Raw genomic sequence first — 19,721 nt, forward strand, 5'->3', positions numbered from 1 at the left:
TCAAAATAGTAGTACTGTTTTAAGAGTGTAATACATTAATTTTACCCAATAATTTTTAGTTAGCTATCAGGGCTCCTATCTGGCATGCAGCAAAGCCTTTGCTTTTCTTTTGGCAACATCCATCCTTGTGGGTTTGTGGCACCACAACATTCCAATTCTCCAGCAACACAATGAGACTTGGAGGTCTTACCATCTTCTTCCCCAGGCCCTGCTCTTTTCTGAAGGCCCAGCACATCAAATGATTATAACCCCTGCTTCTTCTAGTCTCTGTAATTTGGTTCAAGACCAGTTCAAGAGAACAGCTTACCTTAAAAATGGCACATGAATGTGTATATCATTTTGTATGAGTCCTTTCCTGAATCACAGTGCCAAACAAATGCAGGAGACAAAACAGAGATGTGAAGAGAGACACCAGTCCTCCCTGGTGGCTACACTGCTCCATTTTTTGGACCAGAGAGGCTGCATCCTAAAGAGAATCTCACCATTATCATCTTTCCCATGCACAGGAGGAGGTCCACCCTGACTACTGAAAAGATGTGATGAACCAACCAACAATGCACTTGCATGAAGAGCTTTAGAAGATCTGCACTTCATGCTCCACTCAAGCTCATGTTAAAATAACCTCCAGATCAGGGCTGATGGCTAATCCAGTGAAGTTACAGAACAATTCCAGTAACTCCAATGGGAAAAAATTAATCAAAAGTGTCATTATCTTAAAATAAACAGCAATCCAGTGGAACTATGCTCCACACAGGTCTGATTTTATCACTTTTTACCTTATGACTGTATGGATCGATAACTCAAGTAATATTTCAGTTTAAACAGTGTCTAGAAATTTCTGCCTACTGCCTTCCCTTTTTTCCTTGGCTGTTTTGGGTTTTGTGGGTTTTTTTTGGTGGGTTTTGTTTGTTTGTTTTATTTATTTTTGTTTTGGTTTTGTTGTTGTTTTTGGGTTTTTGTTTTGGTTTTTTTTTGCCAAAAAACAAGGAATGGATAGAGGTGAGAGAGAAAGGATTTGGGTTTATAAAGCTGGAGAGAAAAGAAACTCACCATTATAAAGAAGAAAAGCAAATACTATCAAGTGTAAACATGCTCATCACTGTCAGTCTTCATATTAAAGAAGTCTGCATTTGCATGGTAAGCCTACAAAACACTTTAGAGAAAACAGTATCTGCAAAGGAGGGATGTTGTCATCCTGTAGCATCACTAAATGTAAGTGGCAGCTAATACTTATTCTCTGGATTTTCTTTAGCAAGCACTGCAATGTGCACAGAACAAGGATTTAAAATAATCAATAAGCTCTCCAGCCCTGCTGATAAGCTGCCAAGCTGCAGAAGACTGCAACATATGGATTCTTCCTCTGTGGATTTCTGTTGCATACTCTACCTCCTCCATAAGGCCAGGCATCAAGGGGTTTTTTGTGAGATGCCTCTCTGTTGTGATGGGGATTTTCAATGGAATCCGATAACGTGTAAAACCACAGCTCTGTTATCTTATTGTGCTGAAAAGACCTTAGAAAAAAGGTTTGCAACAGAACACAAAACCCGAATTCAATAAATTTTCAGGTTAAGACACTCTAAAGACATTAATCTGTCAGGAAAGATGTTCCTGGAAAATATATATCCATTTGTAAGCATTCATTTTTGTTCCCCAAGCCTTGCTATGCGTGTTAGAGAGGGACGTCCGACCATTTTGCTTCGTAAGAGCTTGGAACCCAACTGAATGGAAACACTGCATAGGGATCTACAGGGTAAGCCTTGGAAAGATCAGCTACTAAAACTTCCCTCTACCTGAGACAGCTTGCTCTTTTCCTGATAAAATAACTAGTAGCAAGACTGATCTGTGTTGTAGCCCAAAATAATTGCTACAAGTATGGGCAGATGGGGATTACACGGGGCAGAAATGAGGTTAAAAAATCAACATGAAATTCAAAACTACAATTTACCAACCAGTGACTTTCATGTTAGCACAAGAGTAAATGTAATTAGTGCTGTGCAAACTGGGAACCTTAAAAACAACGAGCACAAAACACACCTCTCTGAAAGCACTTTGTTTTGTTCATGAAGTACAGATTCCATTGTCTCTACAGATGGGTTTTATAGTGCATTGTTTTTTTTTTTATTGTGTCAGCAACAACCCAAAATCTGAAATCTGCATTTTTTTTCTCTGAGATTGAGCTTCTTGGAACTGAAAAAAAACCCCATCACTGTTGTTTTGAAGCAGATTATAATGACTGAAGACGTTAAGTGTAGTTTATTCCAAGCTGTGTTTTATTGAAAAACAGGATGCAGATTTTTATTAACAGGAAACCCCCAAATTCAATACTTAAGAAAAACACCACCACAACAACAACAAAAGAACCAAAGAAAACAGGACAGAGAGCTATCTGGCAGCTAAATAAGAAATTAGAGGTTGAATGACACTATAAAACAGAGGGAGAATGTCCCAAGGCTTCACAAAGATGGACTTGATCCATCTTATTCTTTGGAAGACCAAAAATCAAATAGTATGTAATTTTTTCAATCACCAACCTGAATTTTCTTCCAATTTTCCATTTCTCTAGGGTCTTTTCCCCTTTGTGCCTGGATATCACTCACCAGAAAGATCAGGAAAAGTCTCTCAAATTGAGGTGTTTACATCAGCTTCAAAAAAGAATTCTATTTCATTCTGTTTTTTAATACTACTTCCTTTTCCAGTTTTCCAGCAAGAACTGCTAAAACATGGGACTTCCCTTAACTGCTTTCCATCAAAATAGCAAACATTCTCAAGAGACTACCTTCAAAAGTCATAAAGGACAGGTTCCAGCCTCAGGACAAGAGAAATCTCCAGCTTCCATGTGCTGATAAGGTTCACAAAGATAAAGACCAGAGGTACTGCTCCTCATAGGCGTTCGAATACCCTGAAGGAAATGCCCTAATTTTTTACCTACCCCCAGTCAAAGACAAGAAAATGAATTAGATGAAATGAATATCTACCTCAATCTGTGTAGTGTTGTCATGTCCCTCCTCAAGCAGCAGGTCTGTGAAACCCCCTGGCTCCAAGGAATCCTGCCCCATGCTGGCTCTGTTGGTATCCACTGATTTGAGGGACTCTGAGTGCCTTCTCCACCTGTGGCTGCTTACAAATGAATCCACCTCCACATTTTCCTCCACTCGAGGGAAGCTCTGAACAACTTCATAAAACACACCTGTTTGACGAGAAAAGAAAGGCAAAACAAAGCAAAGTAGTAAGTCAACAGAATACTGGTTTGTCAATCATAATGGAAAATAAATTATAAATAAAAATAAATCATAATTGCAATTAAAAATAATTTTTATAAAGGTACTGAACACTCCATAAAATAGCTATTTGTATCCCTTTATGGCAATGTAAATGTTTAAAAGAACTATTATGCTCATACAAAATTCAGGAATTTTTGACTTTTGGACTAAGTTTTGAGGACTCATCTAAACATCCGAACTGTTTTATTTTTCTGCTTGTTTTCTGTCTGGGAAAAGCTTTTCCTGTAACATTTTTAACTTTAACGCATGTTTACCCATAGCTGACACTTTTCAAAATAGAATAAATCTAAAAAAAAAATATTTTCATCACCTAAGAAAACAAATGTAGAAGAGACAGAGAAACTCTTGTACAGACTTAGGTTTTCCTACTGATTTTATGTCGAAAGAGCTTGGAAGCCATGGTGAAAGGCAAATAAACATTATGAAAGATGTGAAATTCTCATAAACAGCTGGTCCAGTTCATAAATAAATCTGTCCTGCTGTATACGTGATAAACATGAATGATGAGTGAAGCCTGCAGACAGCCACTATATCTTCTGCAAGGGGTGAGCAGTTGGGTGGTGTGTTTAACATATTACTTTTGGACATTTTCATGCTCATTTGCCACTTTTTCATACGAGTAAAACTATCAGCAAAACAAACCTATAAAACTATCAGCAGACGAAGCCATTAATTCTTCAGAAGGCTTCATTTTGCCCAATCCAAAACGCTATCAAAGTATTTTTCTGCTAATTTTTTTTTGTTACCACCATCAAGAGAGTGTTAAGTAAGTTTGCATATTTTGCACTAAAAATCAGATATGTTTTTCATGTTGTCTTTGTGTCTAAAAGGAGAAGTAGAGGGGTGCTCTGTGCTTTTGATGGGCCAGGAAGAAGGTGATTTGGTCCAAAAACGAGAAAAAACAGACCTCTCAAAAGGAGTGGTAAAAGAATATGCTGAAAGGATAGACCAGTAAACAATTATGGGCAGAAATACTTCCATTGCTTTTTTAAACAGATCCTTCTGAACAAAAGATGGTACAACTTCCAAGGTCCTTAATAAGCAACACATGTTATCAAAGTACAGAAGAGATGGACAGATAGAAAATGAGCTATCAAAGGTTTAAAAAAGGAAGATTTTCCTGCATCACAGCAGGTACAGATATAGGAGCCATAAGTATAGAAAAATCTGTATGACATTGTTCTTGGCAGACCAGAAAGTCTTACAATACAGAAACAATACCTAATACACTTTAGGCTTTATGTGGTTCCATTTTTCTATCAAACTCTCCCAAATCTACTAAACTCATTTCCTAAGTTATTTGATCAGTTTCAAGCAAGCTGAAATTATGTGTGATGAAGGTGCTTGGTCAGCTAGATAAATCAGAATTTAATTGACATGCAAAACAAGCAATCTCAGGCCATATCTTTCCTCAGACCCCAAGGAATCAGACTACATTTCTTTTAATAGGTGGCTTTTTGAAGCCTGTTTCCTTGCATTTCTTAAAAGCCTTAGAACATTGACTTCAACAAATTGCTACAGTGCTCCCTCTTTTATCAGACAGTCAGCAGCCCGATGCAGAGGGACAGCTCAGCAGGTGAACTAACTTATTCCTCCACATTCCTTATCAAAATTTATTCCAAGCAGCCCTCTCTGCTTGAGCTTGCAGCCTTCACCGTGCTGTTATGGGGATCAGGAAGCTGTGGGACATGGCAAACTGCTCAGAGCCACGGGCAGGCAGGGCTCCAGGGAGGCAGAGTTTGTCCCCTGCTGCCACCAGGGCTGGGGCACGGGGACACCGCGGCACCTTCTGCAAGCCCTGGGGAGCTCCACACACCTACAGACAGGGCACCCAGGCCACGGCACCTCTGCTACCTCTGCAGGACACCTTTCCCTTCCCCTGAAGCACCTTTCCTGCCTGGCCTTGGGGGCTCAAAACCCACACCCAGAGAGACCCAAAAAAAGCATTTTGGGTCCCCATTTTGCAGTCCTGCTCCAGCCTACTCTTTTCATACATGTTTGACATGTTCAGATAATCACCTAAAATAGAAAATAGAACATGTGAAATTAGGGGAAAGTTTTAAACCCCATTCACCTCTGAGGCCCATTTGTAAAAAAATCAATTACACCTTGCTCTCCCACATCCTGAATAGAAATGAATGAAGTTTCTAAACTTTAAGGTGTCTGTAACATAACCTGGTTTTTAAAATTATAATAATATAACGATGGTGAGAAGGAAAGAAGTGTGTTGGGGTATTTCCACTAGCTTGTAAATTCTACACAATTTGCTACATATTTTCTTTTATGGTATTATTGCATCATGGCAACTGCAAAATTTGGCTTGCCCATTCCCTATTACAGAGATTTTCTATGTCATTAGTGCTCAATTTTTACCTTTTAAATTTTTAATTGCATGATTTTTCTCTCTGAGACATAGAAAATGTTCTAAAAATGACTGTTTCTGACATTACACTGATAAACATATTTTTACAGGTACAAGCTATCCTGACATAAGGAAGCTTTAGAATCATCTAACTGTATTCAGAATGCATGATGTCCTTCTAAATTGAATAGCAGCAAGAATTAAAGGCAGGAAGTGATAACTATTTAGTTGAAAACTTTGGAGGTTTTTTCACTGCAAAATCTGTAAAACACTGTTATCAAGAGACTAGTTAACTGTCCTGGACTGGAAGTGTGAGGATACTGAGCTACAATGTGAGATAAAATCTGGATTTGATTTTAAGGAATAAATAAAGAAACATACTGTGTGATTCCTCCTTCATTAAACTTTTTCCTTAAACTACAGGGGATAGAGAGAGGTGATGAGCTTGGCTGGACCAGCTCTGCTCCAAAATGTTCTCTTTGTTTATCCCAGCAGATCTCTAATGCTGAGAAAGTTACAAACATTTTTGAAATATGCTGAAGAGGATGTTTTACTTTTATGTAAATAAAACTTATATAAATTTTCAGGTAATGGATAGATAAACTATCTTTAAGTTCTAAAAGGAGGCATCCCATAAGAAAAGGCTTTTAGAGACCTAAAATTCCAACACCTTGCAAGTTAGAACTGTTTGATGCTTCTGGTTGAAATCTCTGTGTAGCTTAAAAAAAAAAATCACATAAAAGGAATTTTAGAGGAAATGTTACTGAAGTATTATAGTCTTATCTTTTAGATCTTGGATCTCTTGCTTTAATTAACACTGAAGGAGAACATGTCATTCAAATCAATTGAAAAGAAGCCAAATGCTGTAATGTCTGATTCATAATAAAATCACAATATTGGCAAGCACAGATGGGTAGCAACTTGTTCAACTTGTATGAGCAGAGATGCAAAACTTGGCTCTAACAGATCAGAAATGCTGGGCTATACAAGAAAGATTTGTTGAAAGGGAAGAAGACACCTATATGTGGTAGGGACATGGGTGCTCTGCTTTGCTAACCTGCCCTCTAAGAAAAAGGGAGAAATTCCAACCAAATGGGCCCAAAATGCAACAGCTGAACCTGACAAGTAAAACAGCTCTGATTTTGCAAGGAAGTCTGGTCTACAAAAAACTTTATTTATAAGGAAGAAACAACAAAAGAGAAACTTTTTTTTTTTTTTTTTTAAATGGGTGGCAATGTAACCAAAGGAGAAAGAAACCTTTGGGAAAAAAAAAGGCAAATCTTCTTCCATTAATTCAACTAGTTTTGGGTTTCCTCCACACCCCTTCCTCTTTTCCAAAAGTTCAAACAAAATTTTGTGGAGTGTTTCAGCACATCAGAATTTCAGAATTGCATTTTGAAATGTGTGTGTTATTTCATGATTGCACGCATTTAAGCCAACTCTGCAATTTGCCTAATTTCATAAATGTATCATAATCAGCAAGATTTTTTTTTTGAAAGATTAGAAATACTCATACATTGAAACCTGTATTCACAAGATTGCTGGTGAGATACATGATCAACTTTCTAAATATGCCACAGCCCAAATGCCAGCAAAATCAAGTATCAAATATACAAATTTTTTCATCAAGGGACAGAAAATGCCATGATACTACTTCAGCTTAAAAAACTTTCTATAGCCTGTCTTATGAGTCTTTATTTATATTATGACCCTTTCAGTATGGGTGAGAGACCAAAAAAATGTTGATGAAAGAGATGAATACTAGTCCCATGAAGTTATAGACTCTTTCCAAACATAAATATGCCCTTAAAGGATTCTCCAGGTACAGGGCTTATATATTAAATGATGATTATCACAGCAGAAATCACTCATATGTATCAAAGAAAAGAAAATGTCTACTTTAAATTAACTCTTCCTATGAACACCTTAAAAAAAAAAAGAGACTTTTTTCTTCATCTGTACCTGATTCATGGGCCTAGGACCAATTCCATCTTTATAACCTTAATTTAGGAAAGATAGATAAGCTTGACTTTCAATATGTCCTTGATACAATACATTTCCTAATAAATTAAAAAATAACATGATTTGTAAAATCTATCCCACACTGATAATTAGCACACAAATAGCTGTGTCAGTTTGGAACATGATTTGGGTAAACCAACAAAAGATCAGATCCTCATAGTTTCTTAAATCTTGACTGAAACTGCCAACAGAATTGAAATAACATGTGGGAAAATAATGCATAGCATGATCCTATTTTTCCCAACTAGGGATGAGAATTTATGAGGCCTGCAAAGGGAATCAGAGGTCAATGATGATAAAATTCTGAATGATGAAGATGAAGATCACTGTACTGCTGTGGAATTGTTTGCTCAGAACAAAAAAATAACGTCTAAAATAATAACACTAACTCGAGGTACATTTTCCTTGCAATTACATAATAAGTAGCTACTAAGACTCATGTCCAATACAGAATCAGTATCAATAATAATAGGTATTATGGCAGGGAAGTAACATAACTGGTAATTTCCTTCCATATCCATTTTATCAACAATATGAACTCAGACCTTCCCCTTCACAACTGCTTTCTATTCAATAATTATTTTTCACCACAACAAGTGGTCCCAAAGAGCATATTAGCACACTTCTAGACCTTTATCTTTGTCAGAACTAGAACTGCAGCAGGCTGAGTTTTTGTAGTGTATTGGGTGTTTTGTTTTTGTTTTTGTTTTTTAAATTTTTCATTGTTTGTTTTAATTGCCTGATTTACTTTCACTTTGTACTTATTTATGCAATCATACAGGTAAATTAAAAATGGTATAAGTACAGATCTCAGTCCACTGGTAACAATACTGTTACTTTGATTAGCCCACATCAACTCTGAGGAAATATTGTTCAATTCCAGCTTCACTTGTATTCTCCAGCTACATAAACACAATAATTTGCACATTGAATTTACAAGCAATCTGATTATGGCTTTATAATTTCTTATTGATTAGTTTTTCTATTCTTTTTGACAGTTCCACTCGGGGACCAAGATTTAAATTCACTGCTAACTGGATACATACAGAACCAAAAAAATACAACTTATGTCTCACAGAAAGTTTGCAGTCTTGAAGATCCTGGATAGTAAGAGGAGGGAGAGAATTTTGGTCGGTAAACAGTGACATCAGTCATCACCAAAAACCTAGCTAGTATCAAGATTTTGAAGCTATTTTAGTAAAAAGAAGATTTTAAAAGGAAAAAAAAGGGAATAATTTTTTTTGCACACGTATTGTAGAAGGATTTAAGTTGCTTTCCCATCTGAAGTTAGAACAAGAGTCAAGAAAAGGCTGATTGTAACAAGTGGAAGGCATAAAACATTTCACACCTACTAGGTGTTTACAAATCTTATGCACATCTGCATCCCACCCTTGCAGACCTTTTTTGTATTATTTTTGGAACGATAAAAACACAATTATGATAAAGCTAACAATGTGGAGTTTAATCCTTTATTTCAGCTTTCCTCTTTTGGAGACAGGAAGACAAAATCACCTTGAAAAGAAAGATAATGAAGGTGGAATTGATTCTGGTTTAGTCTTTCCTTACAAAATAAAAGAAAAAAAAATAAAAGAAGCTCTAATAGACTTAGATGCCTAGCCATGGCAAATTCAATTTGAGCACTGTTCACTTAATCTTTGCTCCCTATACTAATATGTTCAATATCCACCTCTCCAGTAGCACTTGCAATAATTAGCAGTAATGCAGACCCCCAGCTGTACACAGATGAATATTTAGCACATACTAAGCTTTCAAAAGGAAGTGTATCTGTAATGTTCCTATGTACCTGGAGCAAAACTCAAAGTTTAAATAATTTTATTTTCTTGTGCATTTTCAACTACAGCATAGAAAAGGAAGTTGTTAATACATTTTAAATAATTTGATGTTTTCTGATTAACTTGTAGCAATAATTTCAAAATATTAATTCATGTGTAGTTTATGTATTTGCTGTTCAAACCTCCCTATAACACAAACCCTTGCTAAAGTACAGAATTATTTATTTAAAAAGCAGTAAAAAGTAAAGAATTCAACAAAAAAAATGTCCTGCCAAGAGAAATTGAGATCTCTCTATAATATTCTATTTATATGCAAATTCTTGCTTTTCCAAACTCGATTCAAAGGTTTGCCAGAGAATACTAATATCAACTGCACCTTATTTAAACACATTGTAAAGAAGTTATTTTTGTTGGTTTTTTTTTCCAGTCAGTACCTGGATTACAGTGTGATTGCTGTTATTGGACAGTAGCATTAGAGCTGTCTCCTATGCATACACTTCACTGTTCCAACTTGAAGGCATCGTTCTTTTTCCTGAAGGCTCTAGCAAACCTAGGCACTAGAACAACCCAGGGATATGAGAGAAAAGCACACAAAAAGGGAACTAGGTGCATAGTCTGAGCTGCAGCATGTGTCTGGAACTCATTTTGCATGACTTCAGAAAGAAGACAGTAAATAACTGGGATGTTAGAACCTGTGCTAGCTTGTCTAATTATGCCCTTCTGAGCAGATAGTGCCAGATGTGACTTTGGTAGAAGGGTTATCTTCAGTTTTAGCCTGAGGAAAAGCCAAAGGCTAAGGCAGAAGGAAGCCCATTGCTCAAAAAAATGATTGGCACAGACAGCACGCACAATGTCTCTGCACAGCAGCGTGCAGAGGAAAAGAGCAGCGATGGCAGGGACACTGCTCTGGCCAAGACACCACAGGCCTGTCACTCCCTGGTGCTGGAGCAGCACCACAGGGTAATTGGCTCCCTGGGTAGCCCTGCAGGCTGACTTTGAATCAGGACATGGATCAATGCCAGCATTCACCCCAAAGGCAGCCACTCAGGACTGGGTCGCTCAAGCAGAGACACAGATGGACAACGGATCACACACCAACACATGGAGCTGCCCCTACATAGAGGGACAGGCAATGTCACCTCTGGGGCACAGGCTACAGTCTGAGCAACGTGGCACACTGGAAATAAGAGAAGAAAGCTGGCACAATGGCATAATGCCTCATCAGGTACAACAAACACTGATGGCACACTAATGAAGGATTTCCTCTCCTGCCTAGTCAGTGGTGCCCAAAAGACTGAAACCACCCTTGGTCAGTTTGTCTCAAACAAGGGCAAATTCCTGAGCCTCTTACTATCTCCAGACAGACCCATTAATGAGTTTGTGGCAATGTGCCAAAATATAGCCTACATACAGAGTGACACTTCTGAGTACTCAACACGTCCTGGACACTTCAAAGAAAGGCAGATCATGTAATGTAACCCCAGCATGACTTAAATACGGCACATTTCTCTCTCTGCATCCTCAGTCCCCTCTGCCCCCATCACAGGATGGGAAAGGAAGTGATTTGCAGGAGTAGATGTTTCACAGAGCTCAGGATTTGGAAAACTGGAAAATGAACAAGTTATAAAAGCTGAAGAAAGAAACTGCATTATTTTTCTTCCAGTAGAGTGGCAAAACAGAATTTTTTGAAGATGGGAAAATTAAAATTTACAGCAGTTTATGGAGACATAACTTGGACTTCTTTTCAGCTCAAGATCATAAATTGATTTCCATCAGAGCCATGAATTTAAACCCCTTCACTTTCATTATGGATCAAACAAGGAAACTAAATATCTTCTTTCATTTTCTGCACACAAAGTCTTCTAGACAAACAATGATTCAGGATTAAGAAAGATTACTCCAGCTACAAGTAAACAGATTGATCATTTGTAGAATTAATGAATTCATCTAATAGACAGTAAAGGTTTAGTGTTAGAACTCACTACACTGTGGTGTCAAGATGTTTTTCATGAAATTTTCTGCAAAAAGTAGAAGAAGTAAATTGTCATGTCCAAACACAGGGTCAGGAGAAGTAAAGGTGGTGTCACTGGGCTTATATGATACAGCTACATGTTTAGGTTAGCAATAATTGAAAAATACATTAAATGCTAGTATTTTAGAATTCTCAGGATATCTTTATCTGATTTTCATGCCTTTATAGATACACTGAATTATGCTTATGATATTTTATCTGTGATGTCAGTGATGCCTTTTTTTTTTTTTTTTTTTGTGGAGATGGGATGGTCAAGAAATGAAAATAGTATTTTATTTTTAAAAAGGAGACATTGAAGCTTATTTCAAGGTCTCTTCACTCTCAACTTGAAATTACTGTTCAACTTAAATTTCTCTCTATATTGACCCAGTTCCCTTATTTCTGCATATTTTCCAAAATAATTGAAAAAACTTTAAAAAAGAAGACCTATTCCCTTTTATTATCACTCACATGCATGAAGTAAGTGTTCTTAGGACTTCTTACAGTATAGTAGGGATTCTAAATAAAAATTCAGTCTGGCCCAGTGCAGTACCATAGATATGGTCCTCTGTAAGAGCAGTCACTAGAGAAGTCATAACTTTTCAATTTTTGAAGAAGCATGAGAGAAAACTAAGTAATCATAATAATATATTTAGTGTAGAGATGGATTCTCTAAAAGAAACTAAATATATGCTGTAAAAGAGCAGTTCACTTTTATTTTTTAGTATTTTTCATAATAGCTCAATGAATGCCTCTGTTTTGCAATCTGTAAGATGAAGATAATGAAACAAACTTTCTCTCTTAAACATGGTCTGTGTTACTGATGACAAGCACCAGATAATAGCTATGTACCATTTTATTTCTAAAAGGCCATTGTTTATTTCTTCCACTCTCTCTGTTGGCAAAGTATTTTCTGTCTTGTCTAATGAAGATTAAATTTGTCACTGAAATCACAATGGGTCTAAATGCCTTCAGCTTTTTTATTTTTATATTTTCTGGATAAATTATCATTTTGGCTTCACCTCAAATCAGCTAAAATCCTAGATCAGGATATCTGCTAGAGAAAAGCATCATGTTTCTAGCACACTAATGGGAGGAAATTAGAGCAGAGATTTTTTTTAAGCTCTGGCACAAAGTCTGTCTTGCTAGACTTGATGTGAGACCAAAAAAAAAAAAAATCATAGATTAAAGAGGAATTGTTATAGAAATGTGTTTAGAGTCAAAGAACAGCTGTATTAAAACCATCAGAAATCAGAGACATAAAAATACAAATTAAGCCCGTTTGAGATATGAATGATAAAAAGACATTCTTTGTTTGGGAGAAAAGAAATAAACCCTTTGAAAACTGGCAGAGATACTGGAGAAACAGAAGATAAAATACTGCTTCGATCTTGAAACTTGTCAAAGCAATGAAATTATCCAGAAAATGTTGAATTGGACTGCCCAATACATGGAGTATTGAATATGGCCTTTGTCTTCTCTCAAAAGGCAGACGAGCTGGTGCTGTGGATTGTGCAGCTCTGGGCAGTGAAGTGCAGGAAAGGAAAGTTTTCGCAGTTTTTGACTGATGAACAGGACCGGAACGATTCAACTCCTATAAAAGCATTTTGGAATTTACAGATAAAATCTTTTTTTTTAAGTGTATGTTACATTTGACATTGTTACTGTTTACATGCACTCCCACCATACCAAAGCAGAATTAGGGAACTGTATTGCTGGCATCCAATTTAATATACACAAGTTACAAGGAACTTAGTCATTTGGATAGACATATTCTGGGAGAAGATTGAATAAATGTGGTTTTTTCTTCTGTATTAAACACCTTTCAATTAAACTATAACATTTCCAGGAAAAAAAATATGATCAGTTTTGCAGCACTCCTGCTGGGGTGGGCTTGTTAGCCTGCTGTGGACATTCATTTCATCTATGCTTTTTTTTTTTTTTAAAGGAGAAAGAAATGGATACTGCCATTACTGTTGCAAAGCACATGGTGTTTTAGAAGCTGAGCAGGGATGAGCCAGCTTAAATGACATCAGTCTACACTTTATGAAGGGACAGATTTGCAACTCTCTGCTGTGCCAGTGCTTTTCTAAGTGGGAGATAGGACATTATGTAATGTGTGAAGATCATTACACATTAATCATCATATGCAGAGTATGTTATTTTACTTTTCAGAGGGTAAGAAAATAGACATGACACACGGAAAAAGAGAGTTCAGTATATTCCTTAAAAATACAAACGTACTTAAATGTTTAGGAAGAGCTTATTTTCAAAATGAAGCTGAGCTTATAGGAACACAGACCTGATGGACTCAGTGATAGGATGCATGCAAACACTGCCTGGTGCCCACAGAGAGCTGAAGGAAAGAATCTATGAGGAAAAGATCTTCACAAAATGGTTGGTTTTCTGCTTGGGTAATCACTCGAGTGCAGAGCATTTATACTTTATGCAGCCACTCACTCAAACTGTTGCTCAGGTTCACTATTTTCACTGGCTAGAAGGCAAATTCAAAGGAGAAAAGGGAAAAATATCTTTAAGTAAGAGAGAAAATAGAGTGTTTCAGACTTTTTTAGATAAAAAGACATTTCAGTGTTTGATTACTAAACAAAGACAATAAAATCTATGTACAGAACGAGCTGGTAAAGAAAATCAAAATTTGGCCTATTTTGTTAGGCAGAGATTGAGATATATGTAAAATATACTTGAAAAATCACCTGTGTTTCTTCTTATTCTATTCACCACAGATTTTATTCCTAAGAAGCACATAATAATGCTGTCTCAATGTGCTATTTCTTTTCTCTTTCTAAAGGAAGAGTAGTGCCAACAGTCAGCTATGATTCCCCATGCCCTGCCCTTGAAATTCAATGACAGAAAAGCACTAGCCAGATGCACAAAAAGGCATCTTTTAGAGCAGTCTTATATTTCTTTGTCACATCATCTTGCTGCCAAGGTTTTAACCCACATCCTGGCTGACAGCCCATCCAGAGCCAGAGCAGTCACAGTAAGGTTTGCAAACCAGCTCTTCACATCTTGCAGCAGGGAACAGATTCAAAACCAGCTCAACTATATTCAGTGTTGTAAGAGTAAAAGATTTGCCTGGTTCCCGAAAATTAATATAGCCCTAGAAATCATAATTATGTAATTAATATAACCCCAGAAATCATACTGAAGTTTCTCAAAAACAATTTGGTTTTGTTTCCAGTTAGGTCAATGCTAATTTAGGGTGCAAACTCTCACTCTGTAGCACACATATTAACACTGTCAAAGCACTTGCTACTCATGCAAGTCCCAAGCTGGTGAACTTTAATAGGACTTTAACAGCCCCTAAAACTCCCCATCTTCTATAGGCCTGTCAGTTCCACTCCAATGAGGAGTTAATTTTAAATTAATCTGTCTCCTTGCTGAATGCTGACTGCCTTTCTCAACACATATATCTCATTTATTCAAGCAGAGAAACAGTTCAGCCACTAAAGATGTATCATTCCATGTCTGAATTATGGAGGGATAAATTACCAGTTCCTGGATATCTAGGTGTCTTGGCCAACCTGCTGCTGAGCTTGCACAGGCAGAGTGTTTAGGCTGTCCTTTTGCAGTATGTCCCCCAAGCCCACTACCATTAACAGGCCTGGCTTACAGTATTTTCTCTTCAGATAACTGGAAGGAAGATGCTATCTAGTGCTAAAGGATGCAGTCAGGCTCAGTCAGTAAGGACTGGCATCCCCACCTACCAAAAAGCTGGCTGGGCCACCTTTCTTACCTGCTGGGCTGCTCACTTGATCCCACTTTCCAGCTTTGGAAAGCATTCCCCCACTGTGACAGAATTGTCTCTTGAAATTCACCGCAAACTCTTCTTAAATCAGGGCTAGTTACAGTCCTCACAGATTTTATGCACTGTCTGTCCTGCCCTCTCTCCTTCATTTGAATTAGTCTTCACTATTGTCCAGAAAAACTCCAAAAGCAGGACACCTTGCTAGGAGATGGAAGACCTCCCTGAGGGAAAAGGTAACCTTGAACTCTCTGCCTCACTTCCCTGGAGAGTGCATAACCACCAGGATACCATGAAAGCACAAGACACCAGCACTTGGGCTCAGATGACAAGCTGAGATCTTCTCTCATTGACAAAGACCAGCTGCACTCTCAGAAGTGCATTGCACATGCTGGAGCCCAAGGCGAGCAGGTCTCTTTTTGCAAACCATAAGAGCAGTTAAGTTAATTCCTAGAGGCAGGATTTCAGACATACAATGGGCATTGATGATTTTTGTTCTTAATTTTCAGGCCACTCCCGGATCCACAGCTGAATGTTTGGGATTGCAAAATAAGTGATAACAGCAAGCAGCTCACCTAAGAATTACAAAACCACAGGTTTGCCATGAAAACACAGTTTGTAAGTGCTGAAGTCTTTCATCAAATTCACAGCCTTAAACAAATTTGGGAGGAAGTGTTTGTTAAACACTAACCAGCGTTGACAGCAAATGCCCACTTGCTTCAAAGACTAAAACCAGTTTTTCAGCCCCTGTATCACATGCTTGCCAATCATGTGGAAATTTCCCATAGTTTGGTGTATTTGGGCACATTGTTTGGCTCTAAATGAGCCCACAAACCCTCTGACACTTCCATGACCCAGGGCCTTTCAAAGATTTGTGATTTAACTGAACTTTATTGCATAACTCACAGTGAACATTTTTCCTCTTTTCCATTAATGGTAAACCATAACCTCACAACTTCTTGTGCCCCAAACAAATCTCCATTTCTGCCTGGTTATGCCAAAAGCAGCAGATTTTCCACACTGCATAATTAGGCATCCCTTCACATGATTTAGTTAAGTTGTTTCTAAGCATCTGTCCAGTATAATCTGTTTGTAAAAAAGTATGAAGCATATATCACTTTTTACCTGCTCCTGGAGGAGAAAAGTAATAAAAGACAGCACATTCAGCCTCCTCCTCTCATATAAATGCAGTAAGAAGGGAAAAGCAACAACTTACTTTATCACTCCCATCAGTTTTGCTGAAGTAAGGAGACTGAAAGCTGTGGGAGAAAACTTTCTGTGTCATTATACAGACTCTCCACAGGAAGCACAGGCTCATCAATATATTGTTTTTTGCCTTCAGCTTTAAATATGAGTGATTTCACATATACCAGCTCATACAATTTCTTTTAGCTCTCTAATGCACTCAACCAGGGACAAACTGAATCTTGCTTTAAAAAAAAAATAAATTATGGTTTGTTTGGGTTTCTTTTTCCCCTACATGTGCATGTGACCCCACTCCTCACTGTGTGCCTTCCTCCCTCCTCCCTGCAGGGTACAAAACCCCAGACTGACATTCCCTCTGATGTCCTCGGACTCCAAACCAAGTCTCTCCCAAACAACCAAAGTTGTGGTTCCCATAGCTTGAATGACAGGCTTTAATAGAGTAGGCAGGCTTTTTTACCATCCAGTGCCCTGACAGGTCAATCCCACCAGGAACCAGTCTAGACTGGGAATTCCTCCTTTTATAGCTTTACTTGGGTTTTATTCTGCCACCAGTCCAGTCATTCAGCACCTTCCAGCCTTATTCTGATCATCTCCTTTTCCACGGCTGCCTGGTCTCTCCAGATCAGCCTGTGCTCTCCCAGGAAGAGCACAGACCCCATGTTTCACCACTTTGGATTTAGCCCTGTTTCAGGAAGGAGGAGCAGAGCAGGGAGGAAAAGGTGATGTTGCATGCAGAGACTGTCTCATAGCCTCGGCCATAGAATTTGGCCTCACTTGCCTGCTATCTCTTCCCAACCTTATTGTCTGAAATCAGATGTTATCCTCTCCAGTGACCTGTCAGAGGAAGATAAAACAGCAGAGGGGAGAGTAAATTGCATGGAGTTCTGCAGTCAGAAAACCACTTCTCTGAAAAGCAATGTGACAAGCCTGAACTCTATTTTGCTATCATATATTTTCTCAGTGTCACAGAAGGAATGTTTTTCTTGTTTAAAAATTTTAAAATAGGACCTTTCTTATCTGAAATTAATATCAGAAATTTGTTACATTAGAAGTGCATAGAAACAACTGGGCTTACTTCACACTGTTCAAGGCTGTGGACAAAGAACTTGCATGTTTTAATTTACAGAACAGTCTATATGCATCCTATGATCTCTTACTGTTCTGTGAATATATGAGACACAAATAATTAAGAAAACCACTTAGTAAAGGCAGTGACAAAATAGCAAAGTAGTTTGCATGCACATAGGGAAGGTTTGAAATGACTGTGCATGTTGAGTCCAGTGGGATGTCTAGATCCCAAGAAAAAAGCAAAACGTAATTTACTGATGATATCTAATATACAACAGCACCATAAAACTCCTAGCCATGGGCTCCTCTTGCTTCTCTTAGAAAACTCAGACATCAGGAAATTCAGAAAAAGAATTCTAATATTATTCTACTGCAAGATACATGATATAGCCAATAAATTGGCATCTTTAAATCTCACCAAGTGATCTAGAAGGCATCCATTTGACATTATAGTTAATAGGAGCACTTGCTGGTGCTCTGCAGAGAGCTGATTAGTCACAGCACACAGTTTCCTCTAGTTGTCAGCTATTAAACAACACTTAGAAAGTTAAACTCATTTAAATACTTATCTGATATTTCTTGTTCCATGTAAGTAATTGCTGCAAATGCCACAGGAATACTATGCTGTTGCCAGAAAGAGGATGCAATGGCAAATAGGTTGGGAAGTAAGCCCGTGAGGCAAGGCAACATCTGAGTTGAAATATGAATTTGTGAACCCTTTGGCCAGGATTGCTCAACATGACTGAGAATTCCACATTTTGCAGATGCCTGTCTGCAGCATCTTAAAGAGGCATAGTTTTTGCAGGGTGATCTTTTGACCCTTTCTGAACATTCCATCCAGAACATATCCCCACAGACATTCTCCAACTCTTTACCTTCTGGTTCTTCTCATTAATAATCTTAGTTACTTCTTCACATTACACTGTCCTCACATAGTTCAAGATTTAGAATTATAATCACTTTGGGATGTGTAAATGCAAGTGTGCATCCTCCTGAAGATCTTATGATTCAGTGCAGCTGTGGATGCTTAGAGCACCTTTGATGTCAAGCTGCTCTGGTGTAGGGTGGTGCCTGACTGGAGGTGGTAACCCTTCTGAAACATCCAACTGTGGAAAACTGAACTGAAATAAACTGCCACAGATCATGAACTTCTGGAAACTGGCAGTGCTGCAGTTTTTTTTCTCAAAACTTTTTTTTCCTCAAAAATCTTTGTGCCTCATACAACATCAGGTGGAGGAGGTCATCTTCCCAGATATTTACTGCAACTGTGAAGGTTGCTCTGGCTCTAGTGACACAGGGTTAGCTTTCTTCAATCGGAAAAATCTTTTCTGCCCAACTTGAAATCTTTTTAAACCTGAAATGTGCTGGGTATCAATACCATTATCTAGTGAAACTACTCAAGTAGTCTGGCTGCCTTACAATAATAACTTCTCTTTAGATGTTTTGAAAATATTCTGAACTTCAATTTGGCATACAAGTAACCCTTTTTTTCCTCAAACTAGCACCCACTAACACATTGCCTGCTCTGAAATTCCTTGTCACTGCTAGGAAAGTCAGCACTGGGTCAGTGTTAGACATCTGCAATTTCAGATCAGTAACTACTATTTATGGGGAGAAGCAAGGCTTGCCAGAAAGGACAAAGTTCAAGAACACAACATCCCCCATTAGCATAGTTCAGTTCTAGTCAAAATAACTTTTTAATGTCTTTATTTGAAATTAATCCTTTCCCCCAGTCAAATCCAGATGTTCTGTGTTTATTTATTTATTTACAATTTTTAGAAGCAGAAAGTGGTGTAGGAATGGTGAGAAACAGTTTGAAGCTGTGAGAAGAAGTTTTGATCCCAGAAGCACTGTTAAAACTGTTGTAAAACATTTTGTTTTCTCAACCTAAATGCTATGAAGTGCATACCTAACTACCCAAGCTAACAAAAAAAACCAAAACAAAACAAAAAGAAAAACCAAAAATGAAGTTCTTCTAAACACTTTCTATGTATTTCATTTATTGTGATTCTAACCAACTGCAGCTGCTTTCTCCTTTACTTATTGAAATTGCAATCAGCAATGAATTTAATTTGTGTCAGACCAAAGCTCTTGCACTAACTGATTACTTACAGATGTCAAATCTCCAAGTGAAATTTTTGCCACCTGTTTTCAATTTCAGGATTGGCAGTTTTGTATTTCCACAGTTTACTGACCTGGTGTGGGTCTATAC

General features: G+C 37.7%; 1 protein-coding gene across 1 annotated transcript in view; it reads right to left on the reverse strand.

Moving 5' to 3' along the window:
- Window positions 1-19,721, reverse strand: part of PLXDC2 (plexin domain containing 2) — a 254,956-nt gene that overhangs the window by 138,490 nt on the left and 96,745 nt on the right. The window contains 1 exon segment of the mRNA XM_009085899.4: window positions 2,976-3,187. Coding sequence (XP_009084147.1) covers window positions 2,976-3,187 — 212 coding nt within the window.

The sequence above is a fragment of the Serinus canaria genome, chromosome 2, assembly GCF_022539315.1.
Source record: "Serinus canaria isolate serCan28SL12 chromosome 2, serCan2020, whole genome shotgun sequence".
Classification (NCBI taxonomy): domain Eukaryota; kingdom Metazoa; phylum Chordata; class Aves; order Passeriformes; family Fringillidae; genus Serinus; species Serinus canaria.